The sequence below is a fragment of the Pelobates fuscus genome, chromosome 3 (genome assembly GCF_036172605.1).
Source record: "Pelobates fuscus isolate aPelFus1 chromosome 3, aPelFus1.pri, whole genome shotgun sequence".
Lineage (NCBI taxonomy): Eukaryota > Metazoa > Chordata > Amphibia > Anura > Pelobatidae > Pelobates > Pelobates fuscus.
The window spans coordinates 131,153,163-131,178,962 of record NC_086319.1 but is presented as its reverse complement, the minus strand read 5'-3'; the positions used below and the strand labels follow the sequence as shown (position 1 = coordinate 131,178,962).

Here is a 25,800-nt window from a genome sequence, read left to right as displayed (position 1 = left end):
CGACTGCAAACTGTACGAATTCTGGAAACTCCCGAACTGGAAACACACGAACCCTGGAATCAGCCGAACAGGAAAAGCATACAATCCGCTTACACTCCTGGCAGTCAGCATACAATCCAATTCCCCCAAAAGCGAGACGACACATCGGTTTGAGGGTCAAGCAGAATCTGAGGACTGGAACACCCAGCCTGCTTTTTATTACAGTTGTGCACATACAGGACACACCCAGGGGGAGGCATAAAACAACCAATCAAGTAACAGTACAACCCCCACATTCCCTCCCCTCAGATAAGCAATTAACATCATTATTACATACAGTAAAAATACAGTTTCCACAAATACTCTGTAACTTTAAAACCATACATCACATTCACATAAATACATATCCACAATCAATCCATTGAGGGGAACAACATATTAAAAAATGGCAAGACTAGGGGTTCAAAAGTTAGTAAAAGTATCTTTTGTTCCCCCTGGCTGGCAGTATTTTAATCTGGCTCAAACAGTAAAAGTAAAACATCCCCACAATGCATCCTGGCTTCCTCCCTTCTGCCCTGGAGATAATTGGAGAAGTAATCCAATTATCTCCCAGGTCAAAGACAAAACTCCATTACACATGTGGGGACCTAAATACAGGATTATGTTTTAAAATATATAAAGTTACTTTTTATACATTAAACACAGACATGTAACATATCCCCAGATAGCTCAGGTCTGCGTGCACATTATTAGGTGAATGGCACGCAGACCACACAAATACAGTTTAATTGCCATGGAGCCAAAGTCTTTCCCATAGTCTTTCATTATATGAATATGCTCCATGGCATAGCTATCTGGGGGTATCACTGCTCACACAGGGCAAGTACCGAATGGCCCCGCTGTGTTTAAAGGGCCGTTATACATGCTGCCGCTGGGAGTCGAGGAGGAGGACGCATTCTTTATGATCTTCCATCTTCCTATTACTTTATTATTGGTACCAACATGGACCATGACCGCTAGGTCATCCCCTGCCCCTCCCAATAATCCATCCACTCTGTCAGCAACATGCCGGACCCGAGCACCCGGGAGACAGCAAACAGTCCGGTTGAAGCGACCAGAGCGGCAGATTGCCCTATCTACTCTCCTAATGATAGAGTCCCCTACCACCACAACCTGTCTAGCCTTCCTTACATTTTCATCCCCACCTGTACTAGAGTGGCTGTTCCATTGGCTGTTAAAAGTAATAGCTTCCTCTAATACAGCTACTCCTGAGCTGATGCTCCCAACATCTTCACTCAAACGGGCAAATCTGCTAGGTTGCACTAAATCAGGACTAGCTAGCCCTTTCCTCTTCCCTCCCCCCTGCTTCCTCGCCCCACTGTCACCCAGCTATGTGCCTGTTCCCCATCTGTCTTATCTCCTCCCTCTCGACTACCTGCCCCCACTAAACTCTCCTATCCGACTCCTATCAAAATGTTTGATCTCCCTCAATGTTTTGCAATTTGCTTCTCGAGATCTCCAATCTGAGCTTCCAGAAAAGCCACTCGCACACAAGAGGTCTGGACCCTGAATGGGTACATCCAGGCATGCATACATGCAACAAGATGTGCATTGAGTCAAACCACCAATCTTGCTAACACTCATTTCCCCAGATACAGAACAGTAAAACAATTACCTTGTTAGTTTAAACCCCATGTTAGTTTTTACTCCTGGTTTTCTAACTCCTACTTGAAAGAGTCTACTTAATAGAGTCTGCTTTCAAGCAATGTGAGCAAGCTCAGTGAGTTAGGGGTGTGCTTATATGGGGATACAAATCCCAAATAGATCTTATATTAATTTTGTCAGTTTTTATCCAATGTGTTTCTTGTAATGCACAAACTTGTACAGTATTTGGTTTTTCTTCAGGAAATCCAGAATTAGAGATCTTTAAATGGTGAGTTAATCCCACGGGCATTCAATGATGTTAACTTAATTTAACAGTTTCTGCTAGCTCAAAGGGCTCTCTCTCTCTCTCCAATTTGTGCGTCAGAGCTATCATAACATAGGGTATTAATATATATATATATATATATATATTTTAAATTACACATATAGACAGGCTGGTCCTAAACAAAGGAATTAGCCTAAGACAAAACTTGGGTATGGCACACACTCGCTGCCATACTTTATCTCGAGCAATATCCCCCATTGCTCAGATAATGAACCCACATGTCCTGTTGGTAAGCGTGCTGGGTTAGAAAACACCAGAGTCAATACCTAAACATCTAATGGGTATCACACTGAACAAAAAACAAACAAACTAAAAAAAATGTAAACAAACAAACAAATAAATATATAAATCAATCAATAGAGGAAAAGGGAAGAAATAAAAGAAAGGAATGGCCTCGCATCCCCATCACTCTGCCAAAGAGCCCTTAGGACATTGCATTATAGCGTTCTAAACCTTACTTAAATGTAAATTGTTTATTATGTGGTTCTCTCCCAGAAGCTTTCTAAAAAAAGTTACCCCCTCTCCTCCCCCTCCTGTTTATTCCCCTACCATCTTGTGCCTGTTCTCTAAATTTCACCTAATAAGTAAACCATTCCATAACACATATTAATTTTTAACTTCACAATGCTCTTTTTCTTTTTTTCCCACATCCTTTTCACCTTTTCCTTTACTTGTATAAATCTTCATAACTCTCTTAATCTCTCATTAGTTTGTTGATAAACATATATGGCCGTTCATCTTAAGTGTATATTAATTAACACCTCAAACATTTGGTCTGTGTTATTTAACTTGTGAGTCTTCACTCAAAAGAAGAAGAAAAAAAAAACACATTTCGTCAAATCACCTGCAGTCTGCCATTTGTAAATGTATTCATTTTTATTCTACTAGTATATGTATTATACTATGTATGTATCTATATAAATCTTCCTTCATCGCAACTACAAAATCTTTCCTCTCTTTCTCCTCTCTTCTTTCCTTCTCCCCCTTTCCCTTCCTTTCTTTTTACTTCATTTTCTTATCTCTCCCATTTTTTTTCATTCTTTCCTTCAGAACCCTAGCAAAGTGTTTATTGTTCTTCTTTATAACTCTCTACTTAGGGTCAGCCATCTTTTAAGTTATTCTGCCGTACTGAAACTTACGATCTTTTTGGGGAATCCCCACCAATATTTTATATTGTTGGATCTGAGTTCTGTTGTACTATCTGAAAAGGACTTCTTCTTATGTCTAGTATTCCATGACAGATCCTGGTAGACCTTTAGCTTTTCATACTCTCCTGAAAGAATAGTCTTTTTCAGTGATCTCAGGATCTGTAGCTTGAGTTTAAAAGAGGGGCAACAAACCAATATATCTCTTGGTAGGTAGTCAGGTATGCCTTTTGGCTTGCTTGTTAACTCGGTGACACTGTTCCATCAAAGGGCTTTTGATATCCCATTCCACATTCATATATTTGAAGAATTCTTCTATATATGTTTCCAATTCTGTTGTCTCTATTTGTTCCTCCTTGATCTGTCCTCCAGATCTATAATTTTATTCTCCAGATCCACTATTTTTATTTCCAGAATAACATGTTCTTCCTGGTGGGAGTTACTCACTTGTTCGATAATATCAAGTTTTTCTTTAATACTTTGTATCCTTGGGATTAATAAAGAAAGGGCTCTCTTGATGTCCTGTGCATTTCTTCCATAATTTTCTCAAATTGTGTGTCTAGATGACTGAGTAACCGTTCATATAGGTTTTCTCCCTGTCTTAAATTATCATATGCCTCAGTTTGTGTACTACTCATTACTCCTTCTGTCGGATTAGTTATCTGGTGTGACACATCTAAATTTGATTTATTCCCAGACAGTTGGGATGAAAAAAAAGACAAACGTTTTTCTAGCTGACCTTCCATTTCTTTTTCTTTCTTCAGGTGTTTGCCATTTTGCATCTTTTTGGTGGCCATATTTTCTTCTCTTTTTATCTCCCTACCTTCTTTCCTCTTTCCCCTTCCTTCTTTTCCTTCTCTTTCCTTTCCTTTCCTTTCTTTTTTCTTATTTTCTCTCTTCTCTCTCTAAAGCTAAAAAACCCCATAAAAAGCAGTGCAAAGCTTCAACAAGTAGGGAAAGATAGAATCTGTTGTTTAGGTGATTTACCTCCTTTTGCTAGTATGCACTTAGCTTTAGACTGGGTTCAGTAAATCTCTCGAGTTTTACTTATGCATGTATCGTGCATGTTGTTTAGCGTTCTTTTTTTAAAAAAATTTTTGAACTGCTCCCTTAGGGCACGTCTGTATTCAGCTTTGTATTCCCAACATCATAGTGTTCCTTTACATTGGAAGGTCCTGTACATTATTGGCTCTGCTTCATGGGAGCAAGAGCTAAGGCTGCAAATACTTGGTGCGATTCAGGTAAGTAAGAAGCAACCAGACAACCCTCTTTAATCCTTCCTAGAGAGGATTTCTCTCAGTGGCACAGTATGCTGAGGGAAGAGGCAAAATGTGGCAGTTGGGGTTCACATCTCCAAGGGTTCCTGAAATTGTTCAAATCCAGCTGTAATATTGTTGAACCTGGTACAGGTGACTGAAAAGATTAGATATGTACATCTTAACTGCTTGTTTTTTTCATGAAATACTAACACTGTATCATAGTTAGGATATTCCAAAATATCAGCAAGGGTGAAGGAACAAATATTGTATGACCATCAAGCAGGAGCCTTACACACCCGCCATACACTTTTACAACACTAATGTGTAATTTTGATATGCTTCTCCCTTACTTTTAAGAAAATCATTATTTTAAGACTTTGGTAGGATTTGACAAATGAACATTAAGGGTTATGTATAAAAAGTAAAGTTGGTCTAAAGTACTAAAGGTTAAAAGGTTCAATTTGATTAAATATTCTTTCCAGCCTATATAACTGCTTCTTTAATGTGTTTAAAAGTACATTTTCTAAATCTGTTCTCTTTCACTTCAGGTCAAACAACATCATGGTCAAGATGCTCCAAGGTCCCAGCTGACAAACTAACATGGGCAAGACAAAAGGAGAAGAAACCATCAGAGGTTGTATTTCATATTTATTGCATATTTGATTGTAATAAGTGATATAAAGATTCCTTATTAAATAGACTACTCTCTAGAAACTCTGCAGTAATATTTTTCTACAGAGAGGACTGGAACCACACTCATCCAAAAAAAAGGGTACAGACCGAGGTAGGATGAGCACTATCCTTGTATAGAGTAAATCCAAAAAGGCTTTGGGCACACCGAGGCTCAAAATCAGGCAGTTTTATTGGATCATCGTGTAAACAACTGTTTACACAATATTCCAATAATACTGCCTGATTGTGAGCCTTTGGGTGCCCAAAGCCTTTTTAGATTAACAGTAATATTTTATTGGTATGCGTTTTGCCTCCCAACATTTTCCTATGGTACTCTTAGGTACCCTGCACAGACACACTAATTGACAGACACACACACTCACTGATAGCCAGATACACATTCACTGACAGACACACACACACACACACTGATACTGACAGACAGACACACACACTCACTGACGGACACACACATTTTCTCATACACTCACAAATTATTATTTTTTTAGATTTTAATTTAAGTCCACCCAGCCTCCCTACCTGTTGGAAAGCTGGTGTGGATCCTTTCTGTGGGGTCAGTTGGGGCTGCTGTAATCTTCATGTTTTTTTGCTCTGCTCCCTTGTGTGCTGTTTAGTAATTCTAGGGCTGGAATGACGCCATATTTCAGATCCCGGCATCACTAAACAGCGCATGAGGGAGTGGAGCAAGAACTGCGGGAAGATTACTGCTCCCTCGTCGCCTCCATTCTCCTTTGGCCAGATGTCTCCCTGCTCTCTCGGCTGGCTGCCTTCAAACTCCCCCAGTCGGCCGCCTCTGCTGAATGGGCTGACAAACACCCACAAATCCCAAGCGCCAGGTCGCCGTGGCGACCAGGAGTTTTGTCCTAGCGTCTGTCACTTGTCGAGCCCTAGAACCAGCTAACTTTTAATTTGCTGTTAGAATCTGTTATTACAGCCAAAGTGATAGATCATTTTTAGAGAAAAAGTCCATGGTGAGGCTCATAATGAACCAGCATAGCACAATAAGCTTGTTCCTGTTTTCAAACATAGTGGCTGCATAATCTTCTCATGAGTATGTTGGTAAAATAGACCCTAAAACTTGATTTTAGCTAGTAACATGTAGGTTTATGTCTATATTGTTTAAAAATAGTGTGCTTAAAATTAGGCAACTAAGATCACCTCTGCTACTTGCTGGTCTACACGGAATGTTACCTAGATATAAAATGCTCCTACATGGTTTCTTCTTCAGGTGTATTTACTTATAAATGATCAACTCACTGATGCATTTGCCTGATATGTTTTTGTAACTGTTGTATATTCTGATAAAGAATTTCTTTCCTCCCTTAAAGGTGGTCATAGTTAGAATTCCATTTCATGTGAATATTGCACTTCTAACAGTTAAACTCCCTACACAAATCAATGGGAGTCTTGACCATAATGTCCACATTAACACTTAACATTGATGGATTGCCTCTTATGGGAGATCTCTGTTCATTCAACTCATGTTTTCACTGACCTTTTGATCCGTGTAACAGTCCCCTGAAGATTTTCAACCAATGTTTCATGTTTTTCACAAAACTGTTCATTGATTTATTGTTTTCACACATTTAATTCATTTTCCTCTATCAGATTATTGGATTCATTTAAAAAATGTACTTTAAAAAAATAATAATACAAAAAAGGTTTATATGTTGTAATAAAAAGAGAAACAATGGGGGGGGGCAGAGCCTAGCAGCCAAGCCGAGTGGTCGCATGTCGAACGAGCTCTGTGCTTAAACAGCCTAAACCCAGCTAAAATCACAGCGCAAAGCCATATTATTATACTTTTAAGCCCCAGAAAGTGACAGAGCACTACCAAGTCCTCGACCAACATCGGCGTCTTCGTCCAGGAGATTGACCTGAGTCCTACATGAGGCCTACTCAGGCGACACAAGGGAGGCGGCCGATCCCCCACCATCTGCAGCCAATTTAATTGGGGGTCCCCCCCCCCACCATGCCGGTGAGGGACATCCCGGTAACCTCAGCCAACAGCTCAAGCATACGGCATCACATTGGGCCTTCCCGCACTGCCGGACCAGCGACACACAACATGGCGGATGCCACATGTGAGACAACTCCCGGACCCTCCCTGTCCACACTTGCAGAACGACTGGACCGCATAATAGCCGACTTCTGGGCCAGACTCGCCGACCGCAAGGGCACTCCTGGAGAGGTCCCATCGATAACATCCCCGCGAGACACCAAGCCACAGCCCGCAGCTCCAAGACTGTAGCAAGGATAGCTGGGAGATAGCTGGGAGAAGGCGGCAGACGACCCAAAGAAAGCCTCAGCGAGATAGCCTCGGACCAGCGGTGAGTCGCTTAAGGCATAGACAACAGCGACATACCTTGGGACTGCCTCCTCAGTGCCCCTACCTCCTCAGGGAGACCACTGCTCCACCGAGGCAACGGCGTCATGCCAGAGGACCCGGGCTACCCCGCACAACACAGCCCTGAAACGCTACCTACCTGGGCCGTGGGTCGACATGAGATCCCCCCGCATTCACCTTTTTCACTCCTCTGAGGTTTCCAGCCATCGCAGGCTACCCAAGGGAAACCGAGCACATGATCCGCTTGCACACAGACAGGAGACCCGTGCTACCAAAACCCCAGACCATTCCCCGGCGGGGAAATGGAGGGACACTGATTGGGGAGACCTCTGCGACCCACCAGCACACTCCTGGACATTTCCGATCCTGGGAATCGGCTGACCGGTGACTCTCACATAACACTATGCCTGCCACCTACCATCTGAGTTTCCTAAGACTTTGCCCACTGCGGTCCAGATGACCTGCTTAACTTCAATGTGCCCCAGTTATTGGTTATTGTTTATACTTAATAGTTAGCCTAGCATGTTGCACTAACTTAATATACAGTAGACAGCGTTTTCCTACTTAGAGAGCCCCCCTTAATGGAAGGTAGACTAGAGAGCTAAACCAGATTACAGAATGCTGATTAACATTGCTACACAGCTGGACTAAATATGTAGCTTGTTTTACTCGACTAAGCCTATCTACTGAACACCCAATTTGACAGATTGTTGGACTCTAACGAGTTAATTGCCACTTATGCAACCAATCATTAACTTAAGATATCAATATGTCTAGTTTGTCTTTAACTTGTGATTTTTAGCACTGCAGAACTCCCTGACCTAAGGCAGCAGGAGATACTTAAGCTTGATAAGCCTTTAACTATTCCCCTAACACCCTGTCTGACACTCTTGATAAAACTTAGGTTAAGCCATTTAAACAGGGTACTCTAGCTAGCTGAGCAATGTTTATCAATTATTAGTATATACTCTCTGTATGTTTATGGTCTTACGCCTGATGATCATAACGTGAACCGCTACAACAGACATACAAAGATAGCGTGTATTAAGCTTATTTACGCATTATACAATTGTGCTTTTTTTCCAAATGCCATGCAAAAGTAACATATACCTGTTTTTAAATCGCCTGTATCTGCCGTCGTGGCATTGCAAGCATCTTTTGTTATTCAGTGCACAACAAAAATAAAGAATAATATATATATATATATATATATATATATATATATATATATATATATATATATATATATATATATATATATATATATTAAAATAATAGATACACACAAAAAAAAGAGAAACAATGATGTCCTAACTTTAGGACTCACCTGCCAGATCCATTCATCACTAAACAGCACGCGAAGGAGCAGCCTTCTACAACACTTTTGATTCCATATTTCTAAATATTTGACAGACTTGGATATACACAGGATTTTTTTTTTTTTTTAAATGTAAATTACATATATTTTATTTAAGCAAGTGTCTATCCACTAAGGCAGTTTATATTTACGCAATTATCTCTTGCCCTTCATGAGTTGAGAAACACTGATGGTCAGATACACTCTGTGTTATTTATTGAAAATCAAATGCCCCCAGTCTGGTTTAGCAAAATCTTTCCAGCACGATACAGAGGCATTCAGACACCAAAATCTTACTTTTCACCCTATTTCTATGATAACACAAGGCTGAAATCCAGATGTTGAAAATCCCAACCATTTGCCTGCTAGCAGTGCAAGTAGTTCTCTCAGCAGGGTGATGGATAAGTGATGTGGCAAAACTAGGATTTGCCAGCCAGCTAGCACACTAAAAAGTTAAGTATAACCCCCATATAACTCTTGTAGGACAAAGTCCTCCTTTATCCACTTTCGATGTGCTGTGGGTGGGTCATGCCTACTAAATGGTGCACAGCCAGTGACTGTTCAGCCTTTAATATATTCTCCCTTGAACACTGGGATGAGGCAATACATAATAAGGGGGGCATGTTTATAGTGCCTCCTCACTGTCAGTTGAGGATTAAACTAACTAGCGAATGGGTAGCTAATAGTTGCCCATTTTCTAAAGGTCCTGTTATACATATAATAGTAGGGGGCATGTTGTTGGACATCGGTGCTGGAATCTAATAAGTACAGTAATGGTAATAAAGTGCAGGGAAGGTATTCCTACCACTACAGTATCTCTTTAAGGGTATACATATTTATTTTATTCTTTACAGAAGCACCACTGCTGAGAAATGTATGTTCTGGATGTGCCCTCCAATCCCCCTTTTTTCTCAAGTATATATCAAATCAAGAATGGGATTTTTCTATACAGTGAGTTGGTCCACAGGGCTGATGCTTTTTTTTTTGCCTGTATCACACATTTTAGAAATTCTCTTGGACCTATCCGGGTTGTATTGCCAGAGATTCATATAATTGCACTTCTTAAACCTCTTGTTAGAGATAAGAAAAGAAAGGATACAAGAGAATCTTTTGGATCAACAGCAAAAAACAAATGTGAGGAAGGCTGAACTTGATGGACACATGTCTCATTTCAACCTATGTAACTGTGTAAGTTGTGCAATGGAAAACAGTTGGGATAGAGAGAAAGAAGAGAAAATCACGGTGAACTGATATACAAGAGACTATTGTGATATTGTGGTAAAGAGAGACAGGGGGATATTGTAGTGGCAAAAAGGTAAATTTAAGGGACAGGGTAAAAGGAACAGAGAAGGACACAATAGAAATTAGGTGGCCATTGCAGGGTAGTTCCGCTGCTGATACCCCACCTTCTCTTGATTGTAAGTTTATTCGAGCAGGATCCTCAACCTATTGTTCCAGTGACATTTTTTATAGTTTGTCTCATTTGTTGTTAAATCCCTTCTTCATAATATTGCAAATAACTGCTGAATAACTATATAAATGCCAATAATAATAACAGCAAGAAATGTGGGCAAACAATTTCCATTTTTAAAATGTTTTATTATTTTTTATTTTATTTTGTGTGTTGGAGAGGGTTAGTGGGTACATCTCCTGCATGCTGATACTTTAATTTATTGATATAAGGCTTTTATTGTGGTTATTTGTATTATTTTTCTTTTTTAGTTTTGGAAGAAGTGACTTATGCAGTGAAATGCAACTGCTCCTTAATTGAAACCACAAGAAGCCACAGTATCATAATTTTGTTAGAATGAACTAAATTATAAGTAGGGGAATGCTGAGTGGAATGTAGTAATTATCAAGAAATTTTACCCTGACAAAAGGGAATACCTTACTGCTCTGTTTATTTTGGATATTTCTCCTTACCACAATATCCTGCGGTTAGTGACCAACCCTCCCACAATTATATAGATATATTTTGCTGATGCTTTCTTATATGTTTATGCACCAACTGTTTAAAGTGTAAACTGAAATTTAATGCAACAGGCTTACATGTGCAGTTATATTTATATAGTAAAGGTAATCTTTACGGCCTGATCTAACACTCTCCCTTGTAACACATTTGCATTAAAAAACGTGCAAATAATATCACACACAAAAATTAACATTTTCTTTTAACTTTTTTTTTTTCCAATACGTACTTTATTGAACATTTTCAGGGAAAGGGTACAGAAAGAAAAAAGGGAATAGGTGGGGAGGGGTAAATATACACATACATGCGATTACAGGTCACACCTGGGAAGGTGCCATTGGCTTGATAAAGGCAGACATCGTATTGAATCATCGCATTATCTCCGTAGGCTTGGGGCATTGACATAGTAAAGCTACACCAGACATTACAGCGTATATTACAACTCATATGTACATAAAATCACAGTGTATCAATATCGCTAGTGCGAAGGACCGACAGAGGTCGGTAAGGATTCCACTGTCTCCCACCCAGCCCTATTTGCGAGTCCTCGGTTCAATGTGAGCGTATACTGTGTGCAGGTTTAAAGGGGGGGGGGGGGGAGGGTGGTAATATGGACCTTGCAGGTCTGTTTCTGCCTATGCTACCTATTGAGCATTGTGTTCCTGCTTCGTACCCATGTGTTCCACCTGTTCCAGCCCTCCCAAGCCCAGTCGTGGTCCTGGAGCTTGAGGTAGCTGAGAGGAGGCGTTGGTTGGCCTTAATACTAGGTGTGCGTGTAGTCGGGAGGGGTCAAGGTTTGCCCACTTCATCTCCCTCCAGTTCATTCCATCTCTGCCAGTTGTATCTCATACTAATGGAGTGTTTTTTTGTATTCATAGAGAGCAATTCGTATTTGAGAAATTGGTTGATCTTGTGTCTTACCATTGCCAAAGGTGGACACTCCTGTTTCTTCCAATGGCATGCAATTACATTCCTAATAGCCAGAATCGATAGAATTGCTAACTGCCTGTCCGTGTGGGGTATATTCCCCGGGAGCAGTAGAAATATGCCTATCGAGGGTGTAATTGGTGTGAGTGTTATTCCTAGTTGGTCCCAAATTCGTTGTGTTTCTAACCACAGCGGTCTAATTTCTGGGCAACTCCACCATATATGTGTCATCGTTCCCTTTTCTTTCTCGCATCTCCAGCAAATGGGGGAGGCGGTCGGGTATATCTTATGCAGTCTGGCCGGTGTATAGTACCATCGGAAAACAAGCTTTTTGTGGGCTTCTATGTGGGAGTAACAAGTGGTGATACCTTTTAAAGCTTGGAGTGAGGACAACCATTGTTCACCTGTGGGTGAATAGATACATTCACTTTCCCAGTTTGAGCGATATTTAAATATTGGGAGTGTCTTTTGGTTTTGCAGTGTGTTATAGCAGACCGAGAGAGTTTTGGTCTTAGTCGGTGAGTTGTGACAACGTTCATACATGAGTGATAGATCCTGGTGTGTGTCGTGTGTGGTTGTTGTAGGGGGTGCAACCATATTCGAAACCAAACTCTTTAGCTGAAGGTATGGAAAAATGAAGGATGAGGGTAATCGAAACGTAGTTTGTAAATCCGGGAAAGATACCATAACCCCTCTTCGGTAAATGTCGGTGATACGTGTAACCCCTAGTTCTTTCCACTTGTGTAGGGAGAGCCACGGGGACACAGAGTTAAGGGCCGTGATAGGTGCCCAGGTGGAAAATGTCGAGTCAGCTGCCTGGGATCGATGAAGGTAGTCCCATGCCTGTATTGCATATGTGGTGAGAGGTAGGAGTGTCCTGTGTGTCCCTCTAAGACGTCTAGGGGTCCACATAAGATCCACTGCCGAATGTTTGGGATCATAGTGATTTTCCATGTCCACCCACTGTAATGTATGTTGTGGTGCGTGCAGTTTGATCGCATTTTCAAGGAGGGCGGCCTTCAGGTAAGCGGCAATGTTGAGGAGCCCTAAACCACCTTTTTTTGTAGGGGATTGTAGAAGAGACATGGGTAATCTCGGTTTCTTTTTAGCCCAGGCATAGTTCGATATTATACTTTGGATTTGTTTACTTAGCGTGGGTGACAAAGGTATTGGGAGCATCCGAAATACATAGAGCAATTTCGGAAGAATAATCATTTTTACAGCATTGATTCTACCGAGCCATGACAGTAGAATGTCCTTCCATTTGTGAAGGGTTTGTTTGCACAGTAGTGGCAGGGTAGAGAGATTGTGCGTACTAATGCCTCTATACGTAGCTGCTATTTTTATTCCTAAGTATGTCAGGTGTGCTTGTCTCCAGTCAAAGGAATGTTTCGTTTTGAGCGCCAGGACATCCGTCATAGGGAGACGAATTGGCAAAGCCTGGGTTTTTGTTTGGTTTAATTTATAGTAATTTATAGTACGAAACAGTACTGTATTCGTCTAGTGTGTTGATGAGATGTGATAATGAATGGTCTGGTTTAGTGAGGGAGAGGAGAATATCATCTGCAAACATAGATAATTTATATTCTACCTTGTTAATGACCACACCCTCTATGTCTTTATGGGTTCTAATCTTGTATGCTAAGGGCTCTAGCGATAGAATAAATAGTAGAGGGGAGAGTGGGCAGCCTGCATTTGTTACTTTCGCTGTCGGTTTGGAGTATAGCGCCATCATGCCCCTGATGTAAGTCTCGGGGAAGCCAAATTTGAGCAAGACCTGTTCCATATATGCCCAGTTGAGTCTATCGAAGGCCTTCTCCGCGTCCTGCGCCAGGAGAAGACCTTCCATGTGGTGTGTTTCCATATGTGCCAGTATGTTCAAGACTTTCCTCGTGTTATCAGAACCCTGTCTGCTTTTAATAAATCCAGATTGGTCGTTGTGTATTATGCGGGTTAATATGTGTGTGAGGCGGTCCGCTAAGATTTTAGCATAAATTTTCGTATCACAATTAAGTAGTGAGATCGGCCTGAAGTTTTGGCAGAGTGTTGGTGATTTGCCCGGTTTAGGGAGTGTGGAGATGTGTGCTTGTAGCATGTTGGGTGGCATTGCGCCTGTATTGAAGCAGTGGTTAAGGAGTTGTCCGAGATACGGGGTCAGCGTATCTAAGAAGGTCTGATAATAGAGATTTGTAAAACCGTCGGGGCCCGGTGATTTATGTAGAGGAAGTTTCGTAATCGTAAGGTTCACTTCAGCTACCGTGATAGGTTTGGTAATCGCGTCAATGTCAGATTGGGTCAAGGTTGGCAGGTGGACGGTATCAAGGAAGTGTCGTATTTGATCTCCTGACGGTGGAGGTGAGGCAGTGTCATTTTTGAGGTTGTAAAGGGAACTATAAAACTGTGCGAATGTTTCTACTATATCCTGCGGATTCATAACTTTCGTTTTGTCTGGTTTAAAAATGTAGGCAACTCGGGAATTGGCCATGCGCGTCTTTAGCTGGGACGCCAGAAGCGCTCCCGCTTTGTTCCCTTGGGCAAAGAAGCCATGTTTAAACTTCTGTAGGATGTAATTTGTTTTATCTAGCTCAAGTTCCTTAAGTTTGGCTTGGAGGGTCTTTAATTCAGTGTGGTATTCTGGCGAGGGGTTGGTTTTGTTGTAATGGGTAAGAGTCGCTATCTGCTGGATTAGGTTGTCAAATGTGCGTTTTCGCTGTTTATTGGCATAGCTAGCGTGTTTGATGAATAGTCCTCTAATAACAGCCTTATGTGCCTGCCAAAGAGTGTCTATTGAGATGTCATCAGAAGCGTTGGTGTGGAAGTCATTTCTAATTCCTGTTTGATTTGTGTTATGATTTGGGGGTCCCTGAGTAGCGATTCATTTTGTCGCCAGGAGCCTCGTCCTTTGTTGGGGAAATGGGTTGCTAGCGATAGGATAATAGGTGCGTGGTCTGACCAATGTATGAGGCCTATTCGTGTGGATTGTACCTTAGACACCAGGGATGTGTGGAGTAGGAATCTATCGATTCTTGAGTAAGAATTGTGTACCTGCGAGTGAAAGGTGAAATCTTTGTCGGAGGGGTGGAGAATCCTCCATACATCCACGTAGCCAGACCTGTGTAATTGTGTCCCTATGGCGCAGGCGGACATAATGCGTCTGGTAGCGGTTTTGCGGGACACTTGCATAGTGGATGATGTATCTAGTTCATTATCTAGTATGAAATTTGTGTCACCCCCTATGATCACGTTCCCAAATTTGTGGGTGTCTGCAAGTAATAGGATTTTTTTCAGAAAGGGTATCTGATTGTCATGCGGGCCGTATATGTTTATGAGGGTATATTGTTCTTTGTTAATGTAACATTGTATGAGAATGAATCTACCTTCCTTATCTCCTATTTTCTTTTGTAAGGAGAAGGCCACTTCTTTGCTGACTAGGATTGAGACCCCTCTCTTCTTTTTGGCATAACCAGTGTGGAAACCTATTGGATAATGTTTGGACGAGAATTTGGGCATTTTAGCGTTTAAAAAATGGGTTTCTTGAAAGAAGGCAATCATTGCCTTCGCGCTTTTGGCTTCCGCAAGGGCCAGCCTCCTCTTATGGGGGGAGTTCAGCCCCTTGGCATTAAGTGACAAGATATTCAGAGCCATAGATGTGCGTTAAGGGTGCATGTTGTATTATACCAGCATTTGGGCATTGTTTGCGCCACAATAGTGGATGAGCATGACTGTCATACATTGTATCGTTTTGTGACAAGCACTGTCTAAGTGTAAGGCAGGGTTCTGTTGCGGCCTGCGTCATAAGACCATATTTCCCAGGTAGTATATGTACGGGAGGGCGTAGGGGTAAGGAGGGGGTGGGGTACCAAACGTGGTGCCAACTATGAACTATATACAATAGAAAAGTCAGAAGGAGATTATCTGACCTAGAGAAAGAGTTTAGTGGCCCTATGGAGCCTAAGCGGGGGGAGGGCAATTTATGGATCAGAACTGCCCTTATGGTTGTTTGGACCCTAACGTGGGTCTGCGTGTAACCATCAGTATGAAGTTTGGTGCAGCTAGTGTATGATGTGTCCGTTATACATCTGTGGTACATAAAAGTACATTTCTCACGACTATACATTGCTAGGTATTCAAGTAACCTTGTAACACATATATAGTTATAACATGGTCAATAGTATATGAACAGAACGACAATCATAGACATTATGCTTACACATCCTCAGACTGCTGTGTCAGGGTCAGGTGGTTTATACAGTTCGGTATATAGTGTAAGTCCATGTCTTTTGTGCTTCACCCCAGTGGACCATTCTTTAGTGATTTTCAGAGGCGATGAAGGGAGACCTCGGGTTGGATCCTTCGGGGCTTGCAGGGTGACCGGCACGTTCCAGTCCTGGAGTAGTCGTGCCCCCTCTGAAGTCGTGGATATGTGGTGTTCTGCTCCGTTTCACTTTATTATAAGACGGGTGGGGTATCCCCATTTGTATAGGATTTCTGCATCTCCAAGCGCTTTCGTAATGGGGGTTAATTCCCTGCACTTTGCTAGGGTAGTAGCGGATAAGTCCACAAACAACTTGACATTCTGGAATTCAGGTGGTATATTATCTGGAATTCTTGCTGCACACATTACCAGTTCTTTGGAGGTGAAATAATGCATCCTGGTGAGTACATCTCGGGCCGCCGAGGGCTGCAGAAATTTGTGTCGTGGTAGGCGGTGTATGCGGTCCAACCGGAGATCCCCCTCTGTAAGACCTGGGCATAGGGCCTTAAAAAGGCCAGTAGCATAGTCCCTTAGTTCTGCAGGTTTGATTTCCTCTGGTATACCTCACAGTCGAATATTATTACGCCTGTCACGGTCTTCGTGATCAGCAATCTTGGCCTCTAGATATGCCATGCGGGTGTCCATCGTTTCGCATGTCGCAGCCAGATTATTGTGAGCTCCTATCACCTCCTCCATTTTGTCTTCAATCGCAGACGTGCGTTCACTGATCTCCTTAATGTCTGTTCTGATATCGCGTGCTAGTTTGGCGAATTCCAGCCGCATGTTTTGCTGCAGGTCTTGTAGCATTCTATGTAGGGTTTGTTCTGAGGCAGGAGCAGTATTCCCCATGGAGATAGAGGTGCTGTCACTGTGTTCCGACGCTGCTGTAGGCGATTCTGGGTCTCCGGCGCCATCTTGATTACTAATGCGCGGCGGTGTGAAGGAGGAGACCCGGGTCGCAACCGGTCGGATTTTCGATTTTCTGGGCGCTTTTTGGGACATGGTGCTGTATGCTGTCCGATGGTCGTTGTTTGGGTTGTTTTTGGGCAGTTATCGCTATTGTAATCGCTGTGGAACGCTAACCCTCTCAGGCGCTGCCAGGCCACGCCCCCTTCTTTTAACTTTTAAGTTCCAGATCATTCTGATAATCACTACAAGCAGAAGCATTATTCAGATCCCTCCAGAACTGGACCCATTCACCAATAGCCTCTCAATCTGGCCAAGAGGATTTTTGTTTTTTGTTTTTTCTTGCAAGGTTTATGGGATATGTTATTCAGCCCCACTCACAGCTGCACTCATCAGACCTAATGAGTATAATTGCTTAATAAAGCAGCAATACCATAGCCTGTTCACACCTCCATTCACATTTTTGTGAATGGGCTGTATACAGTGATCGAGCTGCCAACTATGTATGCTTGCGTTTGCAGCTTGGGGGGGTGTAGGGACCATAGGCGTGCGCAGCCTATTGCATTAAGGTGTGCACCTTAAAGCACAAACATATGCCGCGTGTATATGTATGTATGTATGTGTATATATATATATATATATATATATATATATATAATATATACACACACATACATACACTGCTGGTGTGTGTGTGTGTGTGTGTGTGTGTGCTGTGAGGGTGCTGTGTGTGTAATTGTGCTGTAAAGGATGCTGTGTGTGTGTGTAAGGGTGCTGTGTGTGAGGGTGCTGTTAGTGTGATGTGTGTGTGTGAGGGTGCTGTTAGTGTGATGTGTGTTTGTGAGGGTGCTGGTAGGGGTGCTGTGTGTGGGGGGGTGCTGTATGTGCTGTGTATGTGTGTGGGTGCTGTGTGTGTGCTGTATGTTTGGGTGATTTGTGGGGGTGGAGATGGGGACAGATTACGTAATATCCCCCCTCCCTTCTTACCTCATGTAGGGAGGGGGATCCTTGTTCCTGCTGCCATCCATTCCCTGGTGGTCCAGTGGAGAGTAAACTCTAGCCTGCGGCGACGCTAAGATCTCGCGGGCGGAACCCGGCGTAGCTGCTGTCTAGAGCTCCCGGATCCTCTCCTGCCTCCCTCCCTGCATGTGGGCCGGTGGGGAGGGAGGCTTAGCGTCGGCTCTACATGAGCCGACATGGGAGATCCTGAGATCTCCCCTGCCGGTATCACTCCAGAGGTGTGCCGCAGGGATTAGGGTGTTCCCAGGCACATCCGGCACACCCCGTGCGCACGCCTATGGTAGGGACATATGTGGTGTGAGAAATACCCAATACACTCCTTATATACAGCTTTGAACATGGTAGAAAGGAATAGAAGAAGTAAGACTCATTTTATGCCATCCACATCAAAAGAGGAAGTCTTGTAGATGCATTGGCGGATCCGGGGGGGGGGGTGGGGTGGGGGTGGGCAACGGGGCAATTGCCCCCTACTGAGATTCACCCTTGCCGGCTAATGCAGGGCTGGCATTGTCCAAGCGCCAGCCCTGCAATGTGCCTGCGGACAGGGGAGGGAGATCAGTAATCCCCCTCCCCGGTCCGCAGGCACATTGCTGGCAGCCGGCAGGGGAGGGAAAGGGAGGGAGAGAGGACCCGGGAGCTCAGCCTGCAGCTCCTCCGGGTCGCCGCGGTTACCACGGCAACGCTCCAAATCTCGCGAGAGTGAACTCTAGCCCTGGAGCGCGGGCTAGAGTTCACTCCACACTGGAACCACCAATGAATCCCACTGGGACCACCAGGGACGGAGAAATGTCCCCCCTCCTCCTCAATAAAGGTAAGAAGGGAGGGGGGACTTAAATATATATATTTAAATAAATACTTTTTTTTTTTCTTTTTTTAAGCTTCCCTCCCCTCCCCCCCCCCATACAAACACTGCCCCACATACACACACTGCCCCACATACACACACTGCCCTCATACACACACTGCCCCACAAACACTGCCCCCATACACACACTGCCCCACAAACACTGTCCCCATACACTTACTGCCCCATACACACACTGCCCCACAAACACTGTCCCCATACACACACTGCCCCAAACACACATACAGTGCCCCCCATACACACACTGCCACCCTCACACACACACACTGCCCCCATACACACACTGCCCCACAAACACTGCCCCCATACACACACTGCCCCACAAACACTGCCCCCATACACACACTGCCCCACAAACACTGCCCCCATACACACACTGCCCCCATACACACACTGCCCCCCATACACACACTGCCCCACAAACACTGCCCCCATATACACACACTGCCCCACAAACACTGTCCCCATACACACGCTGCCCCACAAACACTGCCCCCATACACATACTGCCCCCATACACACACTGCCCCACATATACACACACACTGCCCCATACACACACACTGCCCCCCATACACACACACTGCCCCCATACACACACACACTGCGCCATACACATACACTGCCCCCATGCACACACACTGTCCCCCATACACACACTGCACACCCATACACGCACTGCCCCCCATACACACACTGCACACCCATACACACACTGCCCCACATACACACACTGCCCCCCACACACACACTGCACACCCATACACACAGACACATACAGTGCCCTACACACACGACCCCCCGATACACACAGTGCCCCTCATACACACAGTGCCCCACACATACATACAGTGCCCCCCCATACATACAGTGCTCCCCATACACACAGTGCCCCACACATACATACAGTGCCCCCCATGCATACAGTGCCCCCCATACACACACTGCCACCCTCACACACACACACTGCCCCACACATACACTGCCTCCTTGGTTATTGTGCCAGGATTATTTATTTAAATAATCTACAAGTGTCCCTCCCGAGATCAGGCTCTGGATCCGCCACTGCGTAGATGCTGACATTTTTGCAGCCAATCCTGTGTAGAAAGACTGGGAGGGACCAATTTAATTAGTTTTTAGAGTGTTTCATTAGGATATTTGCCACTTTGTAAATGTTATCCCCAACTTTAGCAGTACTATCTCTATTAATAATATAATAATATGTTGATGAGCCATACTGTATTTGACTTCAGAAATATATTTATCTATCCAAAATAAATACAATTACAATCTCTTTCTTTTACACAATTTCAACGGTCTTTAACTCCCTAAGGACACATGACATGTGTGACATGTCATGATTCCCTTTTATTCCAGAAGTTTGGTCCTTAAGGGGATATTTTTTTCAATAAGATCATCTACAGAAATGATTTAAATAACTCCCAGTAGTAACTACCGTATATACTCGAGTATAAGCCGACCCGAATATAAGCCGAGGCCCCTAATTTTTCCCCAAAAAACTGGGAAAACTTATTGACTCGAGTATAAGACTAGGGTGGGAAATGCAGCAGCTACTGGTAAATTTCTAAATAAAATTAGATCCTAAAAAAAATATATTAATTGAATATTTATTTACAGTGTGTGTATAATGAATGCAGTGTGTGCGTATGAGTGCAGCGTGTGTGCGTATGAGTGCAGCGTGTGTGTATGAGTGCAGCGTGTGTGTGTATGAGTGCAGCGTGTGTGTATGAGTGCAGCGTGTGTGTATGAGTGCAGCGTGTGTGTGTATGAGTGCAGCGTGTGTATGAGTGCAGCGTGTGTGTGTATGAATGCAGTGTGTGTGTGTATGAGTGCAGTGTGTGTGTATGAGTGCAGTGTGTGTATGAATGCAGTGTGTGCAGGGCCGGTGCAAGGATATTTGCCCCCCCCATATGTCCTGACCTCCCCTCCTCCTCCCTCAGTGGTCCTTACCTCCCCACCCCCGTGTTCCTTCACCCCCCTCCCCCAGTGGTCCTGACTCACCCCTCCCCTAGTGGTCCTTACTTCCCCCTCCCCTCCCCTAGTGGTCCTTACTTCCCCCTCCCCTCCCCTAGTGGTACTTATCCCCCCCTCCCTCCCCTAGTGGTCCTTATCCCCCCCCTCCCTCCCATAGTGGTCCTTATCCCCCTCCCTCCCATAGTGGTCCTTATCCCCCCCCCTCCCTTCCTCCCATAGTGGTCCTTATCCCCCCCTCCCTCCCATAGTGGTCCTTATCCCACCCCCCTGCCTCCGATAGTGGTCCTTATCCCCCCCTCCCTTCCATAGTGGTATAGTGGTCCTTATCCCCCCCCCCTCCCTCCCATAGTGGTCCTTATCCCCCCTTCCCTCCCATAGTGGTCCTTATCCCCCCCTTCCCTCCCATAGTGGTCCTTATCCCCCCCTTCCCTCCCATAGTGGTCCTTATCCCCCCCTCCCTCCCATAGTGGTCCTTATCCCCCCCCCTCCCTCCCATAGTGGTCCTTATCCCCCCCCTCCCTCCCATAGTGGTCCTTATCCCCCCCCCTCCCTCCCATAGCGGTCCTTATACCCCCCTCCCTCCCATAGTGGTCCTTATCCCACCCCGTCCCTCCAATAGTGGTCCTTATCCCCCCCCTCCCTCCCATAGCGGTCCTTATACCCCCCCTCCCTCCCATAGTGGTCCTTATCCCACCCCCTCCCTCCAATAGTGGTCCTTATACCCCCCCCCCCCTCCCACAGTGGTCCTTATACCCCCTTTTTTTATTATTTTTATTATTATTATTATTATTTTTTATTATTATTATTTATTTATTTTTTCGTCCCCCCTCCCTGCTTGATACATGGCAGGGAGGGGGGCTCTCCTTCCCTGGTGGTCCAGTGGCAGTTCAGTGGGGGGAGAGGGGGGCTGGCAGAGCTGTACTTACCTGTTCTGCAGCTCCTGTCAGCTCTCTCCTCCTCTGCGCCGTCCGTGCAGCTCCTTCTATCAGCTCACACTGTAAGTCTCGCGAGAGCCGCGGCTCTCGCGAGACTTACACTGGGAGCTGACCGAGGTGCTGAACGGACGGCGCGGAGGAGGAGAGAGCTGACAGGAGCTGCAGAACAGGTAAGTACAGCTCTGCCAGCCCCCCTCTCCCCCGGTCTGTATTATGGCAATGCAAATTGCCATAATACAGACCTTGACTCGAGTATAAGCCGAGTTGGGGTTTTTCAGCCCAAAAAATGGGCTGAAAAACTCGGCTTATACTCGAGTATATACGGTAATTGTGAAAATGCTGCATATAATTCATTCTTGGTAGTTATGTGATCTAAAGTCATCATCTCACAGAAACCTCCAATGTCTTGATCTAGAGCATTTCTCCACTAATCTCCAAACTCTAATTTTACCTATCTCAAACATCACCTGTCCTAGCTCTGCAACCTCCTTCTACAATTCCACCATCTCCTCTCAACTAGACATCATGGCACCTCCTATGTTTAAACGCAGCAAGCACCCCCAACAACAACCTTGGCACACCAAGCTGACTCGATAACACCAAAAAATGCTCCAGAACTGCTGAATGCTTTTGGAGAAAGTCTCACTGTGCATCTGACTTTATCCACTATAAAGTTATGCTGCGCTCATACAGCTTGGCTCTTTCCTCTGCAAAAGTAAATTACTTCAATACCCTCATAACCACACTCTCCCGCGAACCCAAATGACTATTTCACACATTTAAAGGAGCACTTTAGGGTCAGGAACACAAACATGTAGCCCCCCTTCTTCCCTAAATATAGTGAAATCTTACTTGTATTCAAGTCTGGAGCTATTTACTTTGTCCCTGTTTCCTTTAGACCTGCCGACTGCTGGCTGACATCAGCAGAAGTGGTAGCCTGATCCAAGCACAATGCTTTCCCATAGGATTGGCTGAGACTGACAAAGAGGGCAGATCAGGGGCAGAGCCAGCACAATTCAAACACAGCCCTGGCCAATCAGCATCTCCTCATAGAGATGAATTGAATCAATGAATCTCTATGAGGAAAGTTCAGTGTCTGCATGCAGAGGGAGGAGATAGTGAATGTTTGGATGCATTTTAGGCAGCCATGACCCAGGAAGGATCTCTAACAGCCATCTGAGGAGTGGCCAGTGACGTTATCACTAGGCTGTAATGTAAACACTGTTTTTTCTCTGAAAAGACAGTTTTTACAGCAAAAAGCCTGAAGGTAATGATTCTACTCACCAGGACAAATTAACCCCTTAAGGACACATGACATGTGTGACATGTCATGATTCCCTTTTATTCCAGAAGTTTGGTCCTTAAGGGGTTAAATAGGCTGTAAATAAGCTGTGGTTCTCTTGACTGTAGTGTCCCTTTAACTCTCTTCTTCGCCCTATTATTCCCCCTTGCATCTCATCTGTACTCTGTTTTCTTCTCTTTCTCTACCTCTCACAAAAATTCTCAATCTCTCTCTCTCCTCCATCGCCCTTCAAACATGCAACTGTAACACCAATTCTAAAGTCCAACCTTGACCCTAACTCCCCGTCCAACTACCGTCCTATTTCGCTACTGCCTTTTGCATCCAAGATCCTTGAAAGAGTTTTGTATGCAAGATTGACAGACTTCCTCAAGTCCAACTCTATGCTAGACCCGATTTAGTCTGGTTTCCGTGCTAAGCCCTCTGTGGAAATGGCTCTGACCAAAGTATCCAATGATCTACTTGCTGCAAAATCTTATGGTCACTACTCTATCCTAATTCTCCTTGAACGTTCTGCGCCTTTTGACACTGTTGATCATCAACAGCTTCTTCTCATCCTCCGCAATATCGGCCTACAAGATTCTGCTCTCTCCCGGTGCTCCTCCTACCTCTCCCAGCACTCTTTCAGTGTTTCATTCTCTAGGCTCTGCTTCTTCTTCGTCTTCTCCCCAACTCCTCTCTGTTGGTGCCCCCCCCCCAAGGTTCAGCCCTTGGTTCCCTACTGTTCTCTATCTATACTGCCTCCCTTGGTAAACTCATTAGCTCCTTTGGCTTCCAATATAATTTCTATGCGGATGACACGCAAATCTATCTGTCCTCTCTTGATCTCTCCCCGTCCCTCTTGACTAGTGTCTCTGACTGCTTCTCTGCTATTTCTAACTGGTTGGCTGCCCACTTCCTTAAACTCAACTTGACCAAAACTGAAATTCTGGTCTTTTCTCCATCAAGTGTTGCTACTCCTGTGTCTGTCTCCCTCCAAGTGAACGGTGCTACCATCAGATCCACCATGCAGGCTCGCTGTTCAGGTGTTCTCATTGTCTCCGACCTCTCCTTCATGCCTCATGTTCAGTCTAACGCCAAATCCTGCCGCTTCCATCTCAAAAACATTGCGCACATCTGACCCTACTTAACACCAGATGCGACTAAGGTGCTGGTCCATTCCACTGTCCTTTCTCGCCTTGACTACTGTAATCCGCTTCTCAGTGGTCTTATGTGCTCCCAACTTGCGCCGTTACAGTCCATAATGAAGGCGAGGCTCATCTTCCTGTCCGCCCGGATCTCCCACGCTTCCCTTCTGTCAGTTGGCTACCTGTAAGATATAAGTCTCAATTTAAAATTCTGGCTCTTGCTTTCAAATCTCTACATATTGCTGCTCACACCTATCTATCCTCCCTAATACACAAGTATGTCCCGTCTATTCCCTTACGCTCTGCTGAAGACTTACGTCTATCTTCTGTCCGTACTCCCACCTCTGATGCTCGCCTTCAAGACTTCTCAAGGGCTGCACCGTTCCTGTGGAACTCACTTCCCTCCTTCGATTCTCATCCAGTCTCCACTCCTTCAAAAAACCCACTTCTTCATAAAAGCATATTAATTAAACTATTAATAGCTCCCGACTGATTTCTCTCTTGCAACTGTCATTAGTCTAATACTATCCTTACCTTTTGTGTCACTGTAAGCATGTAAGCTCATTGAGCAGGGCCCTCAACCCCTCTGTTCCCTAAGCGTGCAACACAGAACTGTATACAGTGAATCGGGAAGCCAATGTATAGGTAGAATTTTGCAGCACTGAATTGTTTTTTTTTTTTTTAAGTTATACACATAATGTTATCATATCCCCTCTCAGGTGACGTTTTTCTAAACTAAATAGGTTTAAATTTGTTAACCTTTCTTCATAGCTGATATGTTCCATTCCTTTTATAAATTTTGTAGCCCGCCTCTGCACTTTTTCTAGTGCCATAATATCCTTCTTTAGAACAGGTGCCCAAAATTGCACAGCATATTCAATACGTGGTCTTACCAGGGATTTATAAAGAGGCAAAATGATATTCTCGTCCCGAGAATGAATGCCCTTTTTCATGCATGACAATACCTTACTAGCCTTGGCCAGTGCTGATACAACTATTTCCTTTCCTATTCACCTTATTTAAACAACTCTCCTCCTCATTAAAACAGCACACCCATCTAGATCTCTAGATCATTAAACGGCCACTATAATGTTTGGAAAACCTGTATTCCTAACGCTACAGTGCCTATGTTCCTTGTTATGTACAGGTGTGTGTTTGTCCTTTGCCGTGCGTTATAAAAAATAATAAAATCAATGTTTTACCTAACTTTCCCCAGTGTGGATGCTCCCTAACCCTTTAAATATAATGTTTCTTCAAAGTTAATAATGTTCTAGCAAACAGAAGTACGGTTTTTCACAGGTCAACCCATTATATGGAGGAAGGAGGCTCCTTATAAAAAATGAAAAAGCAAGTGTAAAAAAGTGGCAGCTCTATCTAGCTATCTACTGTCCTGACAATCTTCTTGTCCAGACATACAAAACAATTTCACTTTGGATTGATTTAGTTCACCTGTATTAAAAAGTCAGACTTTACCCATATCTTGCAGTAGCGTTGTTCTGTATTATAAATTCCATAAACATTGGTTAAACTGATGCATTTATACTGTGCACGTTTTTGCTGAATATAAGCTTAAAGGGACACAATAGTCACCAAAATAACTTTAGCTTAAAGGAATGCTCTGGGAACCATACCAACTTCATTGAAATTCTCAAATGGTTTAACCCAAGCATGTCAAACTTGCGGCCCACAAGGACCATCTTTGCGGCCCGGCGATCTGCGAGTACATGCTGG

General features: G+C 44.0%; 1 protein-coding gene across 1 annotated transcript in view; it reads left to right on the top strand.

The window, feature by feature from the left end:
• Positions 1–25,800, top strand: part of JADE2 (jade family PHD finger 2) — a 647,003-nt gene that overhangs the window by 185,657 nt on the left and 435,546 nt on the right. Inside the window, exon 3 of the mRNA XM_063447471.1 lies at positions 4,922–5,007. Coding sequence (XP_063303541.1) covers positions 4,922–5,007 — 86 coding nt within the window. The remainder of the gene's footprint in view (positions 1–4,921; positions 5,008–25,800) is intronic.